General features: G+C 45.3%; 1 protein-coding gene across 1 annotated transcript in view; it reads left to right on the top strand.

Moving 5' to 3' along the window:
* Positions 1–21,534, top strand: part of LOC126176483 (uncharacterized) — a 235,350-nt gene that overhangs the window by 102,717 nt on the left and 111,099 nt on the right. The window contains exon 2 of the mRNA XM_049923637.1: positions 14,717–14,877. Within this exon, the coding sequence (XP_049779594.1) occupies positions 14,717–14,877 (161 nt within the window). The remainder of the gene's footprint in view (positions 1–14,716; positions 14,878–21,534) is intronic.

Here is a 21,534-nt window from a genome sequence, read left to right as displayed (position 1 = left end):
GTCTTTTCGTGTCATGAGGCACTTTGAGCATAATTACAGAGCACATAGAATAGGCCATTGTATTATACGTCAGTTTAAAGTATTTCACAAGACAAAATTGTTAAGGCTTTCGTGGCCACTTGTTGACAAACTGCCTATTGCTTTCTGTCTCGGGTTCGTCGGCCGCCGGTCTGATGATTTTACTGATGTTTCGCCAGCACGAGTATCTGGCATTGTCAAAGCATCAGCCTCCATTGCTGGTGATGAACTGGAGCCGAGCTCTCGGCCCCGGACTATATGTACCTGGCGCGCCAACTTCCGAGGGCTTCTCCGCGGTCATTTCTGGTGCGGTTCTCCTCTTGCTATCTGTGACGGTCGTTCGCTGCAGCACGGGAAGCCACGATCCGTTTACCTTAAGGCTTTCTTCTTTCTTATTGAAGTTATTCCCTTGTTTTTGTATTTCTACAGCTTCTCTGAACAATCTGGTGTGATATTGCTTCTCTACAGCCAGAACTTCCATGTCGACGAATTTTACTACGTGGTCGGTCTCACATAGTGCGTGCCCTGCCACGGCCTATTTCTCCATCTGCCCCAACCTGCAATGTCGCTTGTGTTCCAGTCGTTCCGTCATAAACTTTTCCGTATGTGCATAGTACGCGGTATATTCCCGACATTGCAAGTGGGTCCCTTTTCTCCTTTGCCGATGTAAGACACTCTTTGATCTTCTTTGTCGGTTTGCAAATCGTCTTTACGCATCTTTGCGCAATATATGGCCGATTCTGTCCATCCCTCTGAGAACGTATGGCAGAAAGGCCGTACCCGACATTTCCTTTTCTGATTTGTCACTTCGCCGAGTATCTGGCTCTGTAACACTTCTAATATAACTTGTGGAGTACCCATTGCTCCTCAAAATACTTTCCAGGTGTGCCATTTCTTGTCTGAGATGCTGCGGATCGCATATTTGTCCTGCTCGCGTAACGAGCGTATTAATAATGCCTCTTTTCTGGCTCGCGTTTTGGTTTGATAGTTTGTGCAGGTATCAGTCCGTGTGTGTCGGTTTTCGATACTCGCTGTGTCCCAGGTTTTCGCCGTCCCTTGTGACCAGCGCATCTAGAAATGGTAGTTTTTTGTCCTTTTCTACTTCCATAGTAAATTTTATGTTGGCATGGAGGCTATTAAAGTGTCTTAGGAAGTCACCGAACTGTTCTTCACCATAGCTCCACGCAACGAAAGTATCATCGACGTATATGTACCACATCTTAGGTTTACGAGTCCAGTGCGTGTGCTTAGAAATGTTCCATGAAGAAGCTGGCCACCACTGGACTAAGGGGACTACGCATGGCGACGCCTTCCATGTGTTCGTAGAAATTGCCATTCCACTTTAAGTAGCTCGTGATGAGACATGCATGAAAGAGCTCTGTGATGTCTTACGGGAAAATGGAACCGATACGCTCCATTGAGTCACTGAGTGGCACTTTCGTAAACAAAGAAACGATACCACAGCTGATCAGGATTTCGTTTGGTGCTACTTTTAGTTTCTTTAGCTTCTCAATGAAATGTTCTGGGTCCTTTATGTATGTGTCAGTTTCCCCAAGTGCGGCTGGAGCAGAGGCCAAGTGTTCTGCCAGTTTATACATCTGTGAGCCAGGAGCGCTAATAATCGGTCTTAGTGGAACGTTGTTCTTATGGGTCTTGGGTAATCTGGTATCTGCCGGCGGAAATACAGAGGAACCTGCGCAACACAGAAGCCCTACCACCTTTGCTCGTAGGTAGCAAGAGGAGAACCGCACCGGAAATGACCGCATAGAAACCCTCGGAAGTTTGCGCGCCAGGTACATACAGTCTGCGGCAGCTAGCTCGGCTCCACTTCTTCACCAGCAGTGAAGGGTGAAGCTTTGACGATGCCAGCTACTCGTGCTAGCGAAACGTCAGTGAAATCATCAGACGAACGTCGGCCGAAGAACACGAGGCAGAAGCCAATAGGCAGTGTATCTATTTCACAAGACTCTATATCACCTTGGGGCAAATTTTTAGCTTGCGCATAGGATCTAAAAGTTCACAATGGCGTCAGATATAAGTTCTCGTTTCATTTAGTTGCCGACAGGTTCTCGTTGCTGCAACTGGCTCACTAGCTCGTTCACTATCCGGCGTGCACCGAATCGATACCGCGGTAACACAGCAACAGACAGGTGTATTACGTTTCCTCTTTGAAGAGGTACAATTGAGTTCCAAGTGAGCGCCATGGAACTCGTCGAAAGTACAATACAGGGTGTTTGTACAGTAGTTGTACAAAATTAACCTTTAATTGTGGAAAGGTTAATAACTTACAAAAATGTTTGATACAACATTGAATGCATTATATCTTCCAGTTTTATTCCCACGGAACAGAGTCAGTTCCCACAATTCCCACTAGGTGGCATGCACGAGTGAGTTATTCCAACAGTCATCATGGAGTCGTGTAACGCTGCAGAGTGTGCGCAGTGTTGTTTACGGTTTCATGAATCCAAATCCTTAGTTCCGAGACAATCCAAGAGTAAATATCACACGCCACCATCTCTAAGACAAACTTCTGTTAATTGATATAATCGTTTCACCGAAACTGGGTGTGTATCACATAGGACGCTGGGTCAGGGTCGGCCAGCAATCTCTGACACAGCAGTTTAACGTGTGCTGACCAACAGGTCGACGAGCCGTAACAACGGATAATATAAGCAGTTGCTACCATACATCAAGACTTACGTCATAAGATTTGGCAGGAAACTGATTACAATGGGGACATGTGTTACGTTACAAAAGGTAGCCACATTGAGCATTTGTAAATTAAACTTCAAGATATACTGTATTCAATGCTGCATCAAACATTCCTGTACATTATTTACCTTTTTCACAATTAAAGGTTAGTTTTGTATTACTAATTTATAAACACTCTCTATTGCATACCCTATATCATAAATGACGTACAAATCTCACATTACATAACTAGTCTCCAAGGTCGCCTTATCTTGCCTTGTGAGAGTTTTATTGGTTATTTTGAAAAACTATGTGCTTCCGCTTGAAAAAACTTTGGGGGACCTGTGAAACCGTGTGGCGGCGAAGATATTAAGTCTGTGGCTTCTCTGACACGAAATGTCACTTCTTTGATTACTCTCTTTGGCTTTGCATGCTGTCTTTGTTCGCTCGAGCCATATTCGACATCCATTTCTGTATTCGCTCTGTTCAGTGCCGAAGTAAATCTTACTTATTACTCTAAAAGTGTGTTATTACGGTTGTACGCCATGTAATACCCACATGTTTGAAGGACTCCATATAATTTGTTATGTAAGGCCTGAGAGAATATTAAGAGGAAACTCTTATCTTCAGATGTGTGATATCCTGCCCAGTACAGTAGTTGGCAAGAGCAGTGTACACCTACTTACACATCACATAAAGAAATGAGACAATATTCATAAATACGACTTTCACCTAAGTTGATAACAATATCGCGACTGGCATGTCTGTCGAAAGATCTTTCTGTCACCCTGACCTCATAGAGTTCATCAGTTCATTTATCGAATCGTACCAATAAATTTAACTGACCACTGCTTACCGTCAACTGCAGAAATGTCCAGCAAAATCTTCTCTCTCAGTAGCAGTGGATCGTGTGGTGAATGTAAATGTCTGTAGCAAGTATCACAAATGCATATACACGGCTGTCCATTACAGATGAAATACAATAAAGAATAGCAAATAAGTAAATTACACTTATTGTGCCTGCACAGTATAGTTGGACGAATAAACGATTTGGGAGTATACAGAGGGGCATTTAGATCGAAATGCAGCCCCTCAGGCAACAACAATGGTCTTGACCCGACTTGGCATCGAGTCGAACTGAGCTTGGAGACAGATTACTTGTCGCTTCAACTCTGTACCAGAGATCATTATTTATAGCTGACGAATGGTGGCGTGCTACTATCTCGGATAACCATGACCAGATGTTTACAACTAGTGAAATATTTGGAGAAAGTACTGGTAAAGGCAAAAAGGGAACACACTCGCATCGAATAGGTCAGGACAGCACAGGCAACATGCGGACTTTTGTTATTTTCTTGAAATGTAACGGCATGGAGACCTTCAAGACAGAACATACCCACCAACACTAACATGTCAGAAATTTAATGTCTGTTTTCCGAATTACCGACTTCGAGAACCTGAGGTTGTAGTGTTGTGTACCTCAAGGAACTGCATACCATCAATCCATATTCTGGGCCCGTATGATGATAACGAATGCAGTCTGGCATCGTCCTTTCAGCTCTGTGACTCCACACACGGATACGTCCATCGTGATTCTGTACATGGAACCGGTGATGCAATTCCTGTGTTCAGTATTCAATGCAACGACTTTACTCCATCTTACTGGGAGGGCCTGTATACCCACATGGTACCACTCTGGCTGCTCGCGTTGAAACCAACATCTTGCTGCTCCAGTAACCTCGCCATCATCCACGTGCTGCCTCCTGTGGAGTGCATTCTTCATTGGGCCGACAGATGCTCTATATGGTCATCTGTTAGGCAACGAGGTACGCAGGGGGCGCACACTTATGAGTACCGCAATTTGTGGACGACTGGATCAGCAGCCGCAACAGAGACATCGAGCTGATTGTGATCCATCAATCACCTCGAATGAGAGTGTCCACACAATCCATCATTGCAAGAGCCACAGCTGCATGCAGCTGACCGGCTTGAGATCAGACTGGTTTGTGCGACATTGTTGCCATGATGGCAGACACCTTGACCAACGGCTCATGGTGCTTTATTCACTACCAGATCTCCATAGACATTCTGCATATGAATTCTGCGCATATGAATATCTGTGATGTTCTGGTTTTTCGACAAAATAAATTAATGATATTCTCTGCTCGCAACGCACCTCCATTATGGACGCCATCTTGAAATCAGCATGTAGTACAGCTATCAGAACTTCATGAAATTATAGGGGCTGAGAGGGGAACATGTCCCACAGCAAGTTCCGCATTTTTTCAACCGAAACTGGCCGAGAGAAAAATGAGTTGCTTCACTTACTGAACACCTCTCGTAAATGATGTTAACTCTATGCACTTCGTTTGGCTCTGCTGAAATGCTAGCAGCATATATTGTCACTTTTTTTTTTAGTCATCAGTCATCTGACTGGTTTGATGCGGTCCACCAGAAATTCCTCTCCTGTGGCAACCTCTACAAAATAGCTCAAATGGCTCTGAGCACTATGCGACTTAACTTGTGAGGTCATCAGTCGCCTAGAGCTTAGAACTAATTAAACGTAACTAACCTAAGGACATCACGCACATCCATGCCCGAGGGAGGATTCGAACCTGCGACCGCTGCGGTCGCTCGGCTCCAGACAGCAGCGCCTAGAACCGCACGGCCACTCCGGCCGGCCAACCTCTACATCTCCAAGCAATATTTGCAACTTACGTCCTCAGTTATTTGATGGATGCATTCCTCTACATTTTTCATCCTCTGCAGTTCCCTCTAGTACTATCGAAGTTATTCCTACCATTCTGTCCCTTATTCTTTACAGTGTTTTCCATATATTCCTTTCCTCGCCGATTCTCCCCGCTCCTTTCCTTATCAGTCCTCTTAATTTTCAACATTCTTCTGCAGCAACACATCTCAAACGCTTCGATTCTCTTCTGTTCCGGTTTTCCCACAGTCCATGTTTCACTATCGTACAACGTTCTGCTCCAGAATGTTTTTCCTCAGATGAAGACCCTTGTTTGAAGCTCGTAGACATTCCTTGGCCAGGAAAGCTCTTTTTGCCAGTGCTAGTCTACTTTTTATGTCCTCTTCGCTCCGTCCATCATGGATTATTTTGCTGCCTAGGTAGCAGAGTTCCATAACTTCATCTACATAATGATAACCATTTCTGATGTTCAGTTTCTCTCTGTTCTCATTTCTGCTACATCTCATCTACTTTTTTTCTTTTTCGGATTTAGTCTCAACTCATATTCTGTATTTATCAGACTTTTCACTCCATTCAGCAGATCCTGTAATTCTTCTTCATTTTCACTGAGAATAGCAATGTCATCAGCGAATCTTATCCTGTCACGTTGAATTTTAATTCGATTCTTGAACATATTTTTCTTTAATATTTGTCATTGCTTCTTCGATGTGTAGGTTGGTCACTACATCCTTGTCTTACAGCCTTTTTAATACGAGCAATTTGTTCTTGGTCTTCAACTCTTATTCTTCCCTCTTGGTACTTGTACGTGTTTTATATTACCTGTCTTTCTCTATGGTTCTTGTACGTGTTTTATATTACCTGTCTTTCTCTCTGACTATGGATCTCAAAGAAAGGGAATGAATCCTGTGCTGAATAAGAAGTACGAAGTGTCATTAAGCCTTTCAGTGCCATGCGATGGCCAGTTCGCCGTCACAAGCTTTCTCAATCCATATGACATAGCATGGATGTTCAGAATTTAAAACAGAATAGTGATGGGACAAGATAGCGCAGAGAATAAAAGAAAACCACCCCTTATCCTCTTTCGGGGCTAGTTGTAGTAATAAATAATCCTTCAGTGGCAAGGGTTCGAGTTGTTTATCTCCTGGCAGAACGCGACTTAAGTTGGCCTCAGAGTCGAGCTAATCCGCAGACATTATGCAGTAGATGCCATCAGGGCACAATTTCTGACAAAATAATTCTGTCGTGCAGTGATGCGATGTGTTCACTTGCTGTGTGATGGCTCTTTCACTGTCGGCACAGGAGCTGCATTGATGGATCATTGGTAGAAGAAATATGGTGGACAACAGCTTTGGCACAGCTCGAGGACTAATTCTAGAATGAAGATTTGAACTCAGGTCTACGTCTACCTAAATAGCCCATAAGTCCTTTGTAAAGCGGATGTTTGGGGGCCTCATCATGTATCACTCAATCTGCGCCACAGAACTACATGGCAGTGTCATTAAAATATGGTAGATACTATATTATTTTTGCCTGTAACATTTGTGAATGTTCTCCACACTTGTCTTAAGATTTTTTCTCACACGTAAGAGAAGTAGCTTTTCCTCATAATAAATTGAATGTACAGCCATGCTTCTACGATGCAAATGTTTAACTAGCACAATTCGCCATTTCTAGCATACCAATAACTCCCCCAACACGCGAGTTTTTAAAGAATCGAACTCCCGTGTGTAAAACAGTTATAAACTGTTTTCGTTTCGTTCTTTCTTCCGGCTGTAAGTGAAAAAAAATTAGCAAAGGTTTGAAATTATGTTTAAAATTTCTTAGATGTCGCTAAGTTGCCTCATTATCACATTCTGGATGAATGTAATCCGGGTAATTTGCAGTCCATATCAAGAAAAACTAGTTTTTTTCCGCATCTCTGTGATTGTGACACTGTATTTCCTTAACTGTGTGTCGTAAAAACATGTAATTTTGCAATTATTTTCAGTGGTCTGTATGGATACTACCCACAAAATGTGTTGCGAATAGAGTTAGCGGTAAAGAAGTATTTGATCAACACGTCAAGGCTGATGCTGAAGTTTAACTGCTCATATTCCCAAAAATATACTAAGCGATCAACTTTTTCCCTTCACTGTTTTAGGAGGGTGTCAGTGAGGAAATTTTTCGGAGAGGTTTGAAATTACACTCCTGGAAATGGAAAAAAGAACACATTGACACCGGTGTGTCAGACCCACCATACTTGCTCCGGACACTGCGAGAGGGCTGTACAAGCAATGATCACACGCACCGCACAGCGGACACACCAGGAACCGCGGTGTTGGCCGTCGAATGGCGCTAGCTGCGCAGCATTTGTGCACCGCCGCCGTCAGTGTCAGCCAGTTTGCCGTGGCATACGGAGCTCCATCGCAGTCTTTAACACTGGTAGCATGCCGCGACAGCGTGGACGTGAACCGTATGTGCAGTTGACGGACTTTGAGCGAGGGCGTATGGTGGGCATGCGGGAGGCCGGGTGGACGTACCGCCGAATTGCTCAACACGTGGGGCGTGAGGTCTCCACAGTACATCGATGTTGTCGCCAGTGGTCGGCGGAAGGTGCACGTGCCCGTCGACCTGGGACCGGACCGCAGCGACGCACGGATGCACGCCAAGACCGTAGGATCCTACGCAGTGCCGTAGGGGACCGCACCGCCACTTCCCAGCAAATTACGGACACTGTTGCTCCTGGGGTATCGGCGAGGACTATTCGCAACCGTCTCCATGAAGCTGGGCTACGGTCCCGCACACCGTTAGGCCGTCTTCCGCTCACGGCCCAACATCGTGCAGCCCGCCTCCAGTGGTGTCGCGACAGGCGTGAATGGAGGGACGAATGGAGACGTGTCGTCTTCAGCGATGAGAGTCGCTCCTGCCTAGGTGCCAATGATGGTCGTATGCGTGTTTGGCGCCGTGCAGGTGAGCGCCACAATCAGGACTGCATACGACCGAGGCATACAGGGCCAACACCCGGCATCATGGTGTGGGGAGCGATCTCCTACACTGGCCGTACACCACTGGTGATCGTCGAGGGGACACTGAATAGTGCACGGTACATCCAAACCGTCATCGAACCCATCGTTCTACCATTCCTAGACCGGCAAGTGAACTTGCTGTTCCAACAGGACAATGCACGTCCGCATGTATCCCGTGCCACCCAACGTGCTCTAGAAGGTGTAAGTCAACTACCCTGGCCACCAAGATCTCCGGATCTGTCCCCCATTGAGCATGTTTGGGACTGGATGAAGCGTCGTCTCACGCGGTCTGCACGTCCAGCACGAACGCTGGTCCAACTGAGGCGCCAGGTGGAAATGGCATGGCAAGCCGTTCCACAGGACTACATCCAGCATCTCTACGATCGTCTGCATGGGAGAATAGCAGCCTGCATTGCTGCGAAAGGTGGATATACACTGTACTAGTGCCGACATTGTGCATGCTCTGTTGCCTGTGTCTATGTGTCTGTGGTTCTGTCAGTGTGATCATGTGATGTATCTGACCCCAGGAATGTGTCAATAAAGTTTCCCCTTCCTGGGACAATGAATTCACGGTGTTCTTATTTCAATTCCAGGAGTGTATGTGAGAGGTTATCTGGAGGTCGCCAAGTGTTCTCATTCTCAAATACTAGATAAATGTATTGTCGGTAACTTGCTAGCTGTGAGTTATGCTGTCTCAAGATATAAAACTGCCAATTTTAATACTTGACTTACTGTGTTAAAACTTTAACGCAAGATTGTAGCTCTTAATGAGGATGTTACGAAAGCATTTTCAGTTTCTAAATTCGGCCAATAATTAAATGAAATACTGGAAATAAATTTTTTGTTGCCCATGAAGCCTTTAGATAGGCAGCTTGAAACTGGGATTAGGCCGTTTGCGTGTGCAGTGTTATCAATGTTAAATTGAGCGGAAGTTTTCTAAATGTTGGCGAATCATGTAACCGAACCAACACTTGTGTACCAGCCCGGTATTAACCTAGTGGAATATGGGAAAACGCCTAGAAACCATGCCCAAACTGGCCATCATGTATTAATTTGTTAATTAGCCAGATTGATTCCATGTGGCGTCGGTGCAGCTTCGTGTTCAGGACGTGCTTCTTTAACACACTCACAGGTATCCGGGCCGCTGAATACAGCTGGATATTTTCATAGGAGATCTCTTGAAACACCACTTGGTGCGCGCGTGCGTGTGTACGTGTGTACGTGTGTGTGTGTGTGTGTGAGTGTGTGTGTGTGTGTGGTCTGGAGAGGGGTAGCGGCGTTCTGAATGCCCTGGAGGAATCTAATCTGATCACAAAACTTAGTAACCAACTACTATTATTTTTGTCATGCGACGAGACGTGCGCTATCGGAGGGGAGAGCAGCATAGTAAGACCTAAGCGCCCTGTGTGCATGTGCAACACTAGTAGTGAAGTCCTAGAGGCAAACATGAGTCCTTTCACTTTCAGTGTGGTAAGTGGACCAATATACAATGGGCTCCAGCAAAAATGTAAACACTCCTTGATAGTAACTATTAACGAAACAAAATTACATACCATTACAGCTCTTGCACAGGGGGGAAGGTTTATTATGTTATGCGTTGAAAGTGACCCCCATTAACAGCCAAACACCGTCGATGCCAATGAACTGTCGACCGAACTACGGCTGTCAGTGTTAGCGGGTGACAGGCTCAAAGGACGCTTCGATGGTTTCTCGAAGCTCGCTCAATGTAGATGGTTTCCGTTGTTAAACATTTTCCAAGGTCCCTCATAGGTAGAACAGATGTAAAATCTGGGTACTCAACAGCTCCTCTTCGACCTGTCCATCGTTCCCGTAGATGTTCATCCAAGTAAGCTCTGACAGCCCTGTGGCAGTGAGTCGTAACGCCATCTTGTTGTAGGTGAAATCGGCCTTTTCCAAACACCTCTCGGATGACAGGTAAAATCGATGTTTGCAGCATACGAAGATACACCTCACCAGTTAGGGCCAATCTGACCGCGCGATGACACCACACCACACATTAACACCCGGTAGATTAACATGTTTGTCAAAGTGAACTTGTCAGGCCAGATAACCATCCCTGCAAACCGTTCATCCTCGCGAAACATTCGCAGTACATCCTCCGATCCGGATGAAATGATAATGAAATAAAGACCCTAAGCTGTCGACAGGCGTTGATATACATCAACGGGGACATTTGAAAACGTGTGCCCCGACCGGGACTCGAACCCGGGATCTCCCGCTTACATGGCAGACGCTCTATCCGAGCCACCGAGGGCTCAGAGGATAGTACGACTGCAGGGATTCATCCCTTGTACGCTCCCCGTGAGACCCACTCTCCCAACATAATGTCCACTAACTACATTCGTAGTGCCCCTGCCCATTACACCCATTATTAACGGCAGATAATCGTACAGAGTTCCGTAAGAGTTCGGGCAATGCGTGTTCATCCAGCACAGAAGAAGGTTAATGGCCGGTTAACCTTAACTATATGAAGATAGCATCTATTCTTTCGGACATGTCCAAAAGAACAGATACCATCTTCATATATTTCGATCCGGGTTGTCCTCATTTATAGCGTGCAGCGATCTTGGATGTACACTAACCACTTTGCAGCCTTGAGAATTCGTCGTATGCTTGATCGGCTTATCGCGCTTTTGCATGCACATTGCTTCACACATTTTTGAGGTGACCAAGTAAAGTGTTGCAACACAGCAGCGCTGGAAGCTTCACTTGTTGATATTTTTGGTCGGCCAGACCTTTCCTTGGGCACATTCTGAACAATACCGTCGGCTTCAAATTTATCCAAAATACAATAAATTGTTGTACGTGTTGGTGGCTGAATTCTGTATACAATACTCCATTACCGTTGTACCTTCATGTTTTCCTACTTTCAGTACCATATTAATCTCACTCCCTCCATTGCTGCACTATCGTCTGCTGGAAGACGTGTTCCAAAATCTGTTGAGAAAACAATGGACTACGCTACCGCGCAATATTGCAGCGACATGTCATTTTGTTCCAATGATTTTAGCTACCAACGAATGCATGTCTTTCTGGAGCCGTCTGTTGTCCAAGCTGAAGCGTCGGGAGCAGTGGCATCCTAACAAGCTGTTGCGATTTCTCCTGACGCTGGTGGTAGCCAGATACCTATCATGTAGGAAGTAACGGTGCGTTTTTATCTGTCATTAAGTTTCAGGCCGATCTATTTTGTAAGATGTTTCCTAAATCTACATGACCCCAAGTGAATTTAGTGACAATGCTCCGTTTATTTGTACTTGTGTAAGACGATGGCAGCGACGCTACATTACATGTAAATTGTGAGACCTGAGTTTCTCCTGGCGTATACAACTTTCAAATAACTTCCGGGAATTCAGATAGGTAACATTTTCAGCGACCGCCGATATTTCGGCGGGAGAACACCCCGCCATTTCCAAAGCAAACTGCAACTGACAGGCGACGTACATGCAAATTTAAAACCTCGGTTCTCGGACTGATGCAGGAAAGATAACACACACACTGAACACTAGTGCCACCAAAAATGACCAAATCAGAGCTATCGATAGTGAGATACGAATTCGCAGGTGAGGTAGCATTGACTCTGTCCCTCTGGTTTTTTGACAAGGGAGAGAGCCGGATTCCAAACAGAATTTAAACATGTACCTTGGTACACAGGGCACATGTCGCTTCCGACGCTGAGACTTTGCCAGCTGAGCTGTCCCATCTTGAAGTTAAGTGTCATCAAAATGGTTACATTCATAGACAGATTGAATGTGCGTTGTGCTATCGACCAACTGTACATCGGGTGACTGATGATAATTCTGAGTCGACACCTAAGTCAATTGCCTTTTTGCCTTACATAGGAAACACTTCCAACAAGATTGGTCGTTTTTTATGGAAATACGATGTGAAATGTGTTTTCCGACCTCCATCTAAAATTAGAGTGCTTTTGAGTTCTATTAAGGATGATCCTGGTCTGCGTAAGGCGGGTGTATATCGCATTGCTTGTAGCTGCGGCATGGCACATATTGGTCAAACTACCAGGACCGTGGAGGACCGATGTACTGCGCATAAACGGCACACACGATTACATCAGCCAAGTAGATCTGCTATTGCCGAACATTGCTTGGATACTGGACACCCCACGTTATATAGTAACACCGAGATATTGACATACACGTCCAGCTATTGAGACAGTGTTGTTAAGGAGGCAGTTGAGATTAAATTAGCGATCAACCTCTTTAACAGGGATGGAGGTTTTTGTTTAAACTCTGTTAGGAATCCGGCTCTCTCCCTTGTCAAAAAACAGAGTCAATGCTACCTCACCTGCGAGTTCGTAGTCTCACTATCGATAGCTCTGACTTTGGTCATCTTTGGTGGCACTAGTGTTTAGTGTGAGTGTTATCTTTCTTGCATCAATCCGAGAACCGAGTGAGCCGTGGCGGCTCATATCGATAGTGGCACTCTGGTAGTTTATCTTTCCTGCCACGGTCAGGGCGGTAAGCAGCGCCCTCTGGGGCCTACGCGAGGAGTAACGAGGCGAGGTCCTGTGGGAGGGGTGTGCTCCGGGACGTGGTGGAAGACGGTTGTCGGGTTGACGCAACGAGTGTGGGACCGGACCTATAGCATGGAGATATACAAGTTGGCTCTGAACGGAGGGCACCGTAGCAAGCAGCGGAAAGCGGGCGTCCTGTAATTTGTGTGAGGGAGTAACGATTTTTGCATTCGATGTCTCAGTGGTTCCCGAGAGTTGCGATGGCTGCTTTCGGAGAAGAGAATCGGTAAGAGTTTGTGCTCTGCTCTTTTCAGTACGATATTCCTGCCTGCCGTTATAAACGGGTGAAAATAGGGCGCTTGTATTGACTATACGGGAACTGGTGATGTGAGTAATTTGCTATTGTATTGATGGTTATGTTGTAAAGACTGTTCTCTGGTGTGTTAAATCACGCGCTGATTTGTAGCCAATCTAAGCAGGAGTTACCATTGCTACTTGCTTATGTGCTACCGTCCTTATGATTGGCGTTGTTTGTCTTTTGATTGTGGGTGTGCTCATGTTTAAAAGAAAAAAAATACGGCTACTATTCATAAGGGTTGTCTAGTAAGGAAATTGCTTAAGCTTTTGTCATATGCTGGTCTGTTTGCCTATCACATTGGCTTTCTATGCAGTAACTGAATGAAAGTGTATGATGGCTCAAGATTGTAGGCTGACTAGTATTTGAACTGGTGTTGAGGTTAAGGGCGAGATCAGCATCCCGAAAATCCGCACATTGCGCGTGGTTAAATGTTCCGCTATTGGGGAGCCGGCTCTCTGTTCTTGGATTTTGTAAGGATACGTGATGAGTGCATCGCTGTAGTTTTTCGCGTGCTAAATTGCGGGATGTCTGTGCCGTCCTAGGGCTAGACTTGTGATGTATGTTTTGTTGAAAGGGAATTAACTGTACCAAACGTAAGAGAGCATTTAGTTTGTTTTAGGTCTGTACGTGGAATGATGTTGATATTTTGTCGATTGCGGCAATAACTTCCTGTGTGGGGAGATCCTCTGAGGGACTTGTATTGTACTGTTGCAGCGGAGACCATCTGAAACGTGCTGCTTAAAACTTGTAAATGCAGCTCTCTGATGTTATATATTACTGTTTAATCTTAAATGTCTTGGATGTAATATGGTTGTTGAGGATTATGTAATTAATTTTGATCGCTGGTTCCTTAAAGGAAGTATTTCGTTTTAAAATATCGGCTCGGTCAGAGCCTATTTAAATATGATTTTAACTCATCATTTAAATTTTCTAGTCTTGCTTTCCTAAAAGGCTTTCAGTTAAATGATTGCTATTTGTCTGTTTAAATGTTTGAGTGCCTTAAAGGAAAAGAATATTATTTTGTAATTTGTAGTGATTGTTCCTTTTGGGTAATACCTGACTTATGTGTTCAATAAATGAGTGTCTAGTCAATGGTGATGCACTGTTCTATCGCTAGCCTACCCCTTCCACTCCACAGCCTATTGAGCTGCTTTGTGTCGAAATTGTGTTCAGAACACCCCTCTGACCTGACACCTTATCGAGGTTTTAAATTTGCGTGTACGCCTCCTGTCCGTTGCAGTTTGTCTTGAAAATGGCGGGGTGTTCTCCCGACGAAATATCGGCGGTCGCTGAAAGTGTTACCTGGCTGAATTCTCGGAAGTTATTTGAATATAGATGTACATTGCTATCTCGCACGGCAGCTGAGTGTAATCAATGGCTCCCGACGACTGATGCAGGCATTCGATGTACGACGCTACTATGTACTGGCGGTGCCGGCTGCGCAGGTTTCGTGGTGACGCGGGCCAATATCCGCATCTGGATCCACGACCGCGACATGGGCCGCCTGCAGCAGATGCTGTGGGAGGGCCACGGCGACAAGCTGCGGGTCGAGACCAGCAACAACCCGCGCGTGCGCCGGCTGCTCGTCGGCGTGCCCTACATCATGGTGAGTAGGCCTACCACGCCGTCCACAAGCCGCCCACGACAGTGGGCAACGGCGCGTGTTCAGTTAAGAGGGCCGGGGCGGCCATGTGTGACGCAGACTGCACAAAGAAAGTTTCGCACCGTCCTTATTAACTGCATAGATTGTGTCTTCCTTTGACCGGTAACACTCTTCTGACCAAGATACACTACCCGCCATTGAAATTGCTACACGAAGAAAAAATGCGGATGATAAACGGGTATTCATTGGACAAATATATTATACTAGAACTGACATGTGATTACATTTTCAGGCAGTTTGGGAGCATAGGTCCTGAGAAATCAGTACCCAGAACAACCACCTCTGGCCGTAATAACGGCCTTGATACGCCTGGGCATTGAGTCAAACAGAGCTTGGGATGGCGTGCACAGGTACGGCTGCCCATGCAGCTTCAACACGATACCACAGTTCATCGAAAGTAGTAACTGGCGTATTGTAACGCGCCAGTTGCTCGGCCATCATTGACCACATGTTTTCACTTGGTGAGAATGTGCTGGTCAGGGCAGCAATTGAACATTTTCTGTTTCCAGAAAGGCCCGTAGGACCTGCAACATGCGGTCGGGCATTATCCTGCTGAAATGTAGGGTTTCGCAGGGATCGAATGAAGGGTAGAACCACGGGTCATAACACATCTGAAATGTAACGTCCACTGTTCAAAGTGCCGTCAATGCGAACAAGAGGTGACCGAGACGTGTAACCAATGGCACCCCATACCATCACGCCGGGTGATACGCCAGTATGGCGATGACGAATACACGCTTCCAATGAGCGTTCACCGCAATGTCACCAAACACGGATGCGACCATCATGATGCTGTAAACAGAACCTGGATTCATCCGAAAAAATGGCGTTTTGCCATTCGTGCACCAAGGTTCGTCGTTGAGTACACCATCGCAGGCACTCCTGTCTGTGATTCAGCGTCAAGGGTAACCGCAGCCGTGGTCTCAGAGCTGCTAGTCCATGCTGCTGGAAACGTCGTCGAACTGTTCGTGCAGATGGTTGTTGTCTTGCAAACGTCCCCATCTGTTGACTCAGGGATCGAGACGCGGCTGCACGATCCGCTACAGCCATGCGGATAAGATCCCTGTCATCTCGACTGCTAGTGATACGAGGCCGTTGGGATCCAGCACGGCGTTCCGTATTACACTCCTGAACCCACCGATTCCATATTCTGCTAACAGTCACTGGATCTCGACCAACGCGAGCACCAATGTCGGGAAACGATAATCCGCAATCGCGATAGGCTACAATCCGACCTTTTTCAAAGTCGCAAACGTGATGCTACGCATTTCTCCTCCTTACACGAGGCATCACAACAACGTTTCACCAGGCAACGCCGGTCAATTGCTGTATGTGTACGAGGAATCGGTTGGAAACTTTCCTCATGTCAGCACGTTGTAGGTGTCGCCACCGGCGCCAACCTTGTGTGAATGCTCTGAAAAGCTAATCATCTGCATATCACAGCATCTTCTTCCTGTCGGTTAAATTTCGCGTCTGCAGCACGTCATCTTCGTGGTGTTGCAATTTTAATGGCCAGTAGTGTAAATGTAAAACTGTATTCTCACTACTTTTTATTACAGTGTGACGTCTCTGCAATCATAAGCGCGACACTGCGGCTTGTGTACACTGTTCAGCCAAATTGTCTCGAAGGGTTATTTCATAGTAGTTCAAAAGAAGTCTCGTGTTCTACAGGTCAGAGCATCGGGCGTCAGATACCTTAAACGGGTAGGCAGCTTAGATGATTATAAGACACATAGATATGTTGAAGCTGCACTAATCACCGAGAACATTATAACCACCGAGCTACTATCGATATAAACCTGTCCAGATAGCAGCGTCACCTGGCGAGGAATGACTCCTAATCAGACACACACAGTGCATGTAGTATCTCTGAGCGGCCTGTCTGTGTGCATAATGGGGAAAGCGCGCGATATATCTGAGTTTGACAGAGGGTAAATTGTGATGGCCCAGAGGCTCGGCAAGACAATTTCGGAAACTGCACGACTGTTGGGGTGTTCGAAGATTGCCGCAGTGAGTGTCTTCAACATGTGGCGAAACCAAGGTGAAATCATGTCCAGATGTCATGGGGTTGGGTGGCCACCCCTCATTGTAGGTTGGACGTCGTAGGCTAGGCGGACTGGTAAAACAGGACAGGCGGCGAACTGTGGTGGAACTAACACCTGCCTTTAATTCTGGACAGAGTACAAGTGCGTCTGAAAACACAGTGCACGGAAAACTAACGATTTGCCTCCGCAACCGACGATCACGCATTTGCCAATGTTAACACCACGACATCGGCAACTACGACTGAAATGTGGACGTGACCATCAGCACTGGATATTGGGACAGTGACAGAGCGTTGCAAGGTCTGATGAATCCTGATACCTTCTTCATAATGCCGATGGGACGGGGATGAATCAGTTGTCGTCCAGGGGAACATGTCCTTGACGCCTGTATTTCGGGATGGAGCCGAGCCGGCGGCGGATCCATTACACTCTGGGGAAAATTCACGTGGGCATCGATGGGTCCAGTGGAGCCCGTGCAACATGACGGGCAAGGAGTAACATACACTCGTTACAGATCATGTACGTCTCTTTCGTAAGGATCAACAAGATAAGTGAGAAAGTTCTCAGTGAAATCGACGAGAAAAGAAAACATGTGGAATGCCGTATGAAGAAGGGGGCGGACGGTAGGATGTGTGTCAAAATACCAGGAATAATGTAGAGGGTAAAAATTTTATGGTAAGATAGAGGCTGGAATACAGAAGTCAAATAATTGACGGCATTGGCGGGCCGCGTCAAAACAATTATACAACTGATGACCAAAAAGAAAATAAATGTACTAAAGCCAAGACATGAATAACTACACAAAAAGACAAGGAACAGAATCAATCTTTAGATAACACAAGAGGTAATGAATGTTGCTGACTAAAGAAGAAAATATTAAAACATAACAAACGAAACAGGTAAAAGGGATACAGACGTCTAACAATACCTGACTGCAAATGAAAAATAGCTAAGTGAGAAAGGAAAGTTAAAGATATCTTAAGATAGAAGTAAAGCATATTATGAAACTCAAGGTCAGAAATGGCCTAGTACTGAGCTGAGAAGGAAAGGCTGAAAGGTAGGAAAAATACAGAATAGAGAAAAATTCTGCACTTGCAGTTCGGCGTGCAATTCCTCATCTAGATTCCAGACAAAAGATTATCTAGAAAAATCAGATCGGGTGCATTTTGTTAACATATGTGTGAAAACAAGGAGCTGGCAGCAATCACACATCGTGCAGCGCATCGGAATGTAGAAAAGAAAAACGTGCATCAGGGAACACACCCGTGCCAGCCGTCGTAGATCACTGAGTAGATTGCTGGGACATAAAACCCCACCCCGCATGGACTTACGATTCGAATCATAGTAAAGTTTTCATTTTTTTAGATGTCCATTCCCTGGTTCTTGTTATTTATAAGCAGGACATCAATTTGTCAGATCACAATAGCCTATCACATGACAGCGGCATCCATTACACTGCATGTACGTGTCTGCTAATCGCGCAGTGCACAATCATAACTGGGCCTGTCAAGTTCACATAGATCGGCTTCCCGGTAGAGTACATAAACGATGAACACCTCGACTAGCATTTGGTGCTGGATGCATCCGATAACAAATCTATTGCTATTGTTGCTTGTGCGTATGCTGCACTGTACTTTCAAAGGCAACATCGCTATAACAATGTTTTTCGTCACCTTTTTCGGGAACAGTAAACTTTGTACACAGCTAATGGACAGAGGACGTCCAAGGACTAGACTAATTCCACAGACAGAGGACACGATTCTTGAAACCTTTCACCAATCGTCATGGCGAAGTAACCGCGACATTGCAAGGCAGATCCAGATATACCAAAGACTAGTTGTTGAAGAGTTGCACGATAAAGAAGTGCACCCATATCATTACACGGTAACTCAACGCTAGCGGACAGAAGACTGAATTTTGTGCAAGGTTTTTGGACTAAGACGAAGATAATGGACATTTTATTGATAACGTGAAATGGGCTGACGAATCCAGCGTCACTCGTGGCAGTACTTTCAACCTCCACAACAGCCATTACTGGACGGAACACAACCCACATGTTACCTATGAACGTGGCTTTCAGGTTTGTTGTTGTTGTGGTCTTCAGTCCTGAGACTGGTTTGATGCAGCTCTCCATGCTACTCTATTCTGTGTAAGCTTCTTCATCTCCCAGTACGTATTGCAGCCTACATCCTTCTGAACCTGCTTAGTGTATTCATCTCTCGGTTTCCCTCTACGATTTTTACCCTCCACGCTGCCCTCCAATACTAAATTGGTGATCCCTTGATGCCTCAGAACATATTCTACCAACCGATCCCTTCTTCTAGTCAAGTTGTGCCACAAACTCCTCTTCTCCCCAATGCTATTCAGTACCTCCTCATTAGTTATGTGATCTACCCATCAAATCTTCAGCATTCTTCTGTAGCACCACATTTCGAAAGCTTCTATTCTCTTCTTGTCTAAACTATTTATCGTCCACGTTTCACTTCCATACATGGCTACACCCCATACAAATACTTTCAGAAACGACTTCCTGACATTTAAATCTATACTCGATGTTAACAAATTTTTCTTCTTCAGAAACGCTTTCCTTGCCATTGCCAGTCTACATTTTATATCCTCTTTACTTCGACCATCATCAGTTATTTTGCTCCCCAAATAGCAAATCTCCTTTACTACTTTAAGTGTCTCATTTCCTAATCCAATTCGCTCAGCATCACCCGACTTAATTCGACTACATTCCATTATCCTCTTTTTGCTTTTGTTGATGTTCATTTTATACGCTTTGGCATAAATCTGTGGGCTGGAATCGTGGGAGGAGTGCTTTTGGGCCCCTACCTACTGCCGGACAAATTGAAAGCGCGCCTGTATCGTTACTTTGCCTGACGCGTTAGAAAACGTTCCACTTGGTGTTCGGCAACACTTATGGTTTCAGTATGATTGTGCACTCCAACACGTTGGAATGAATATGCGTAACTATTTCAATAAATCGTTTCCAGGGAAGAGGATTGGTCATGGAGGTGCAATATCTGAGCTCCACGTTCCCTGGACCTTAATCCATTACATTTTTAGAATGAGGTTTTCACTGTGCAGTGGAGTGTGCGCCGATAAGAAATTTCCTGGCATATTACAACTGTGTGTTGAACCGAGAGTCAAACTCGGGACCTTTGCCTTTCGCGGGCAAGGGCTCTACCAAGTGAGCTACCCACGACTGACGACCTTTCCCCACCACTTCAATTCTGCCAGTAAGAACCTCGCACATAGTTTTAATCTGCCAGGAAGTTTCACACTCCGCTGCAGAGTGAAAATATTTTTCTGGAAACATCCCCCAGGCTGCAGCTAAGTCATGACTCCGCAGTAGTCTTTCTTCCAGGAGTGTTAGTTGTGCAAGGTTCGCAGAAGAGCTCCTGTTGGGTTTGGAATGTAGAAGACGAGGTACTGGCAGAATTAAAACTGTGAATAGGAGACGTGAGTCGTGCTTGGGTAACTCAGTTGGTAGATCACTTGCCTGCGAAAGACAAAGGTCCCGAGTTCAAGTCTCGGTCCAGCACACAGTTTTAATCTGCCAGAAAATTTCACTAGATTTTTATTTGTGGGGATACTTAAAGTAACAAGTTTGTACTCCACCCATAGATATAAACGAACTAATAGCTTGCTAGCATAGTATGATCCGGCGAGTGGCGAAGTGCTTTCAAAATGCAAGGTGGTCGCTTTGAACAGTTTCCCTAAAGTGAACATTGCTCGTACGTGTACGTACCGACCCTGTGAAGACAAGCCTTAATGTTAAATGCACAGAATGGAATTATTGTTTGTAGTATAATGTGCAGTCTAGTGCAGCCTAGCTATTGTGTTTTTGTACCTCAGTGAATACAGACGATATTACTGTAACCACTATTATTTTATATTGGCTTTATTTGTGCCTTAGACGAATCAGAGTGGTCGTTTATATCTGTAAGGAATATTTAAATAAAGATAACAGTAACAGAAAGAAATACACAAGATACCGCACTGTGAAGGGGTAAATCCGATACAATTTGATGCTTTAACTGAAAAGAAAATGTTCGGCGCGAACGCGACTCCAACATTAGCGAGTCTGGCACAGCCCAGAGTTCATGCTATTTGTTCTTGGCCACGCTGCACGCAGTTACAGCGTTACAGAGCCTGGTTTTTTAAATCGCATGTTAAACCTACTGGTGGGAATAGGTTTTGCTAGATACACGTTTGTCTTGACTGGGATGAGGAATCACACGCCGATCGCCAAGTGAGGCATTTTTTCTTCACCCTGTATATATGAGAGCAATATATGGGCACCGAACCCTTATAGTGGTCCAACTAAAACATTCATATTTGTTTAGGTAATACACGAATATGTAATAAAAATTGGGGTTCCTATTTAAAAAACGCAGTTGATATCCGTTTGACCTATGGCAGCGCCATCTAGCCGGCCAACCATAGCGCCATCTGGTTTCCCCCTTCAAGCTAGACGAGTATCGTTCTTTGCAGTTTTTTCGTTTGACGCTTGTTTCGTGAGATATTTGGCCCGGTCACTATCAATGGA

This window comes from Schistocerca cancellata, chromosome 3 (genome assembly GCF_023864275.1).
Source record: "Schistocerca cancellata isolate TAMUIC-IGC-003103 chromosome 3, iqSchCanc2.1, whole genome shotgun sequence".
NCBI classification, from domain to species: Eukaryota; Metazoa; Arthropoda; class Insecta; order Orthoptera; family Acrididae; genus Schistocerca; species Schistocerca cancellata.
The sequence above is the reverse complement of the archived record's forward strand: the minus strand, read 5'-3'. Positions and strand labels throughout refer to the sequence as shown.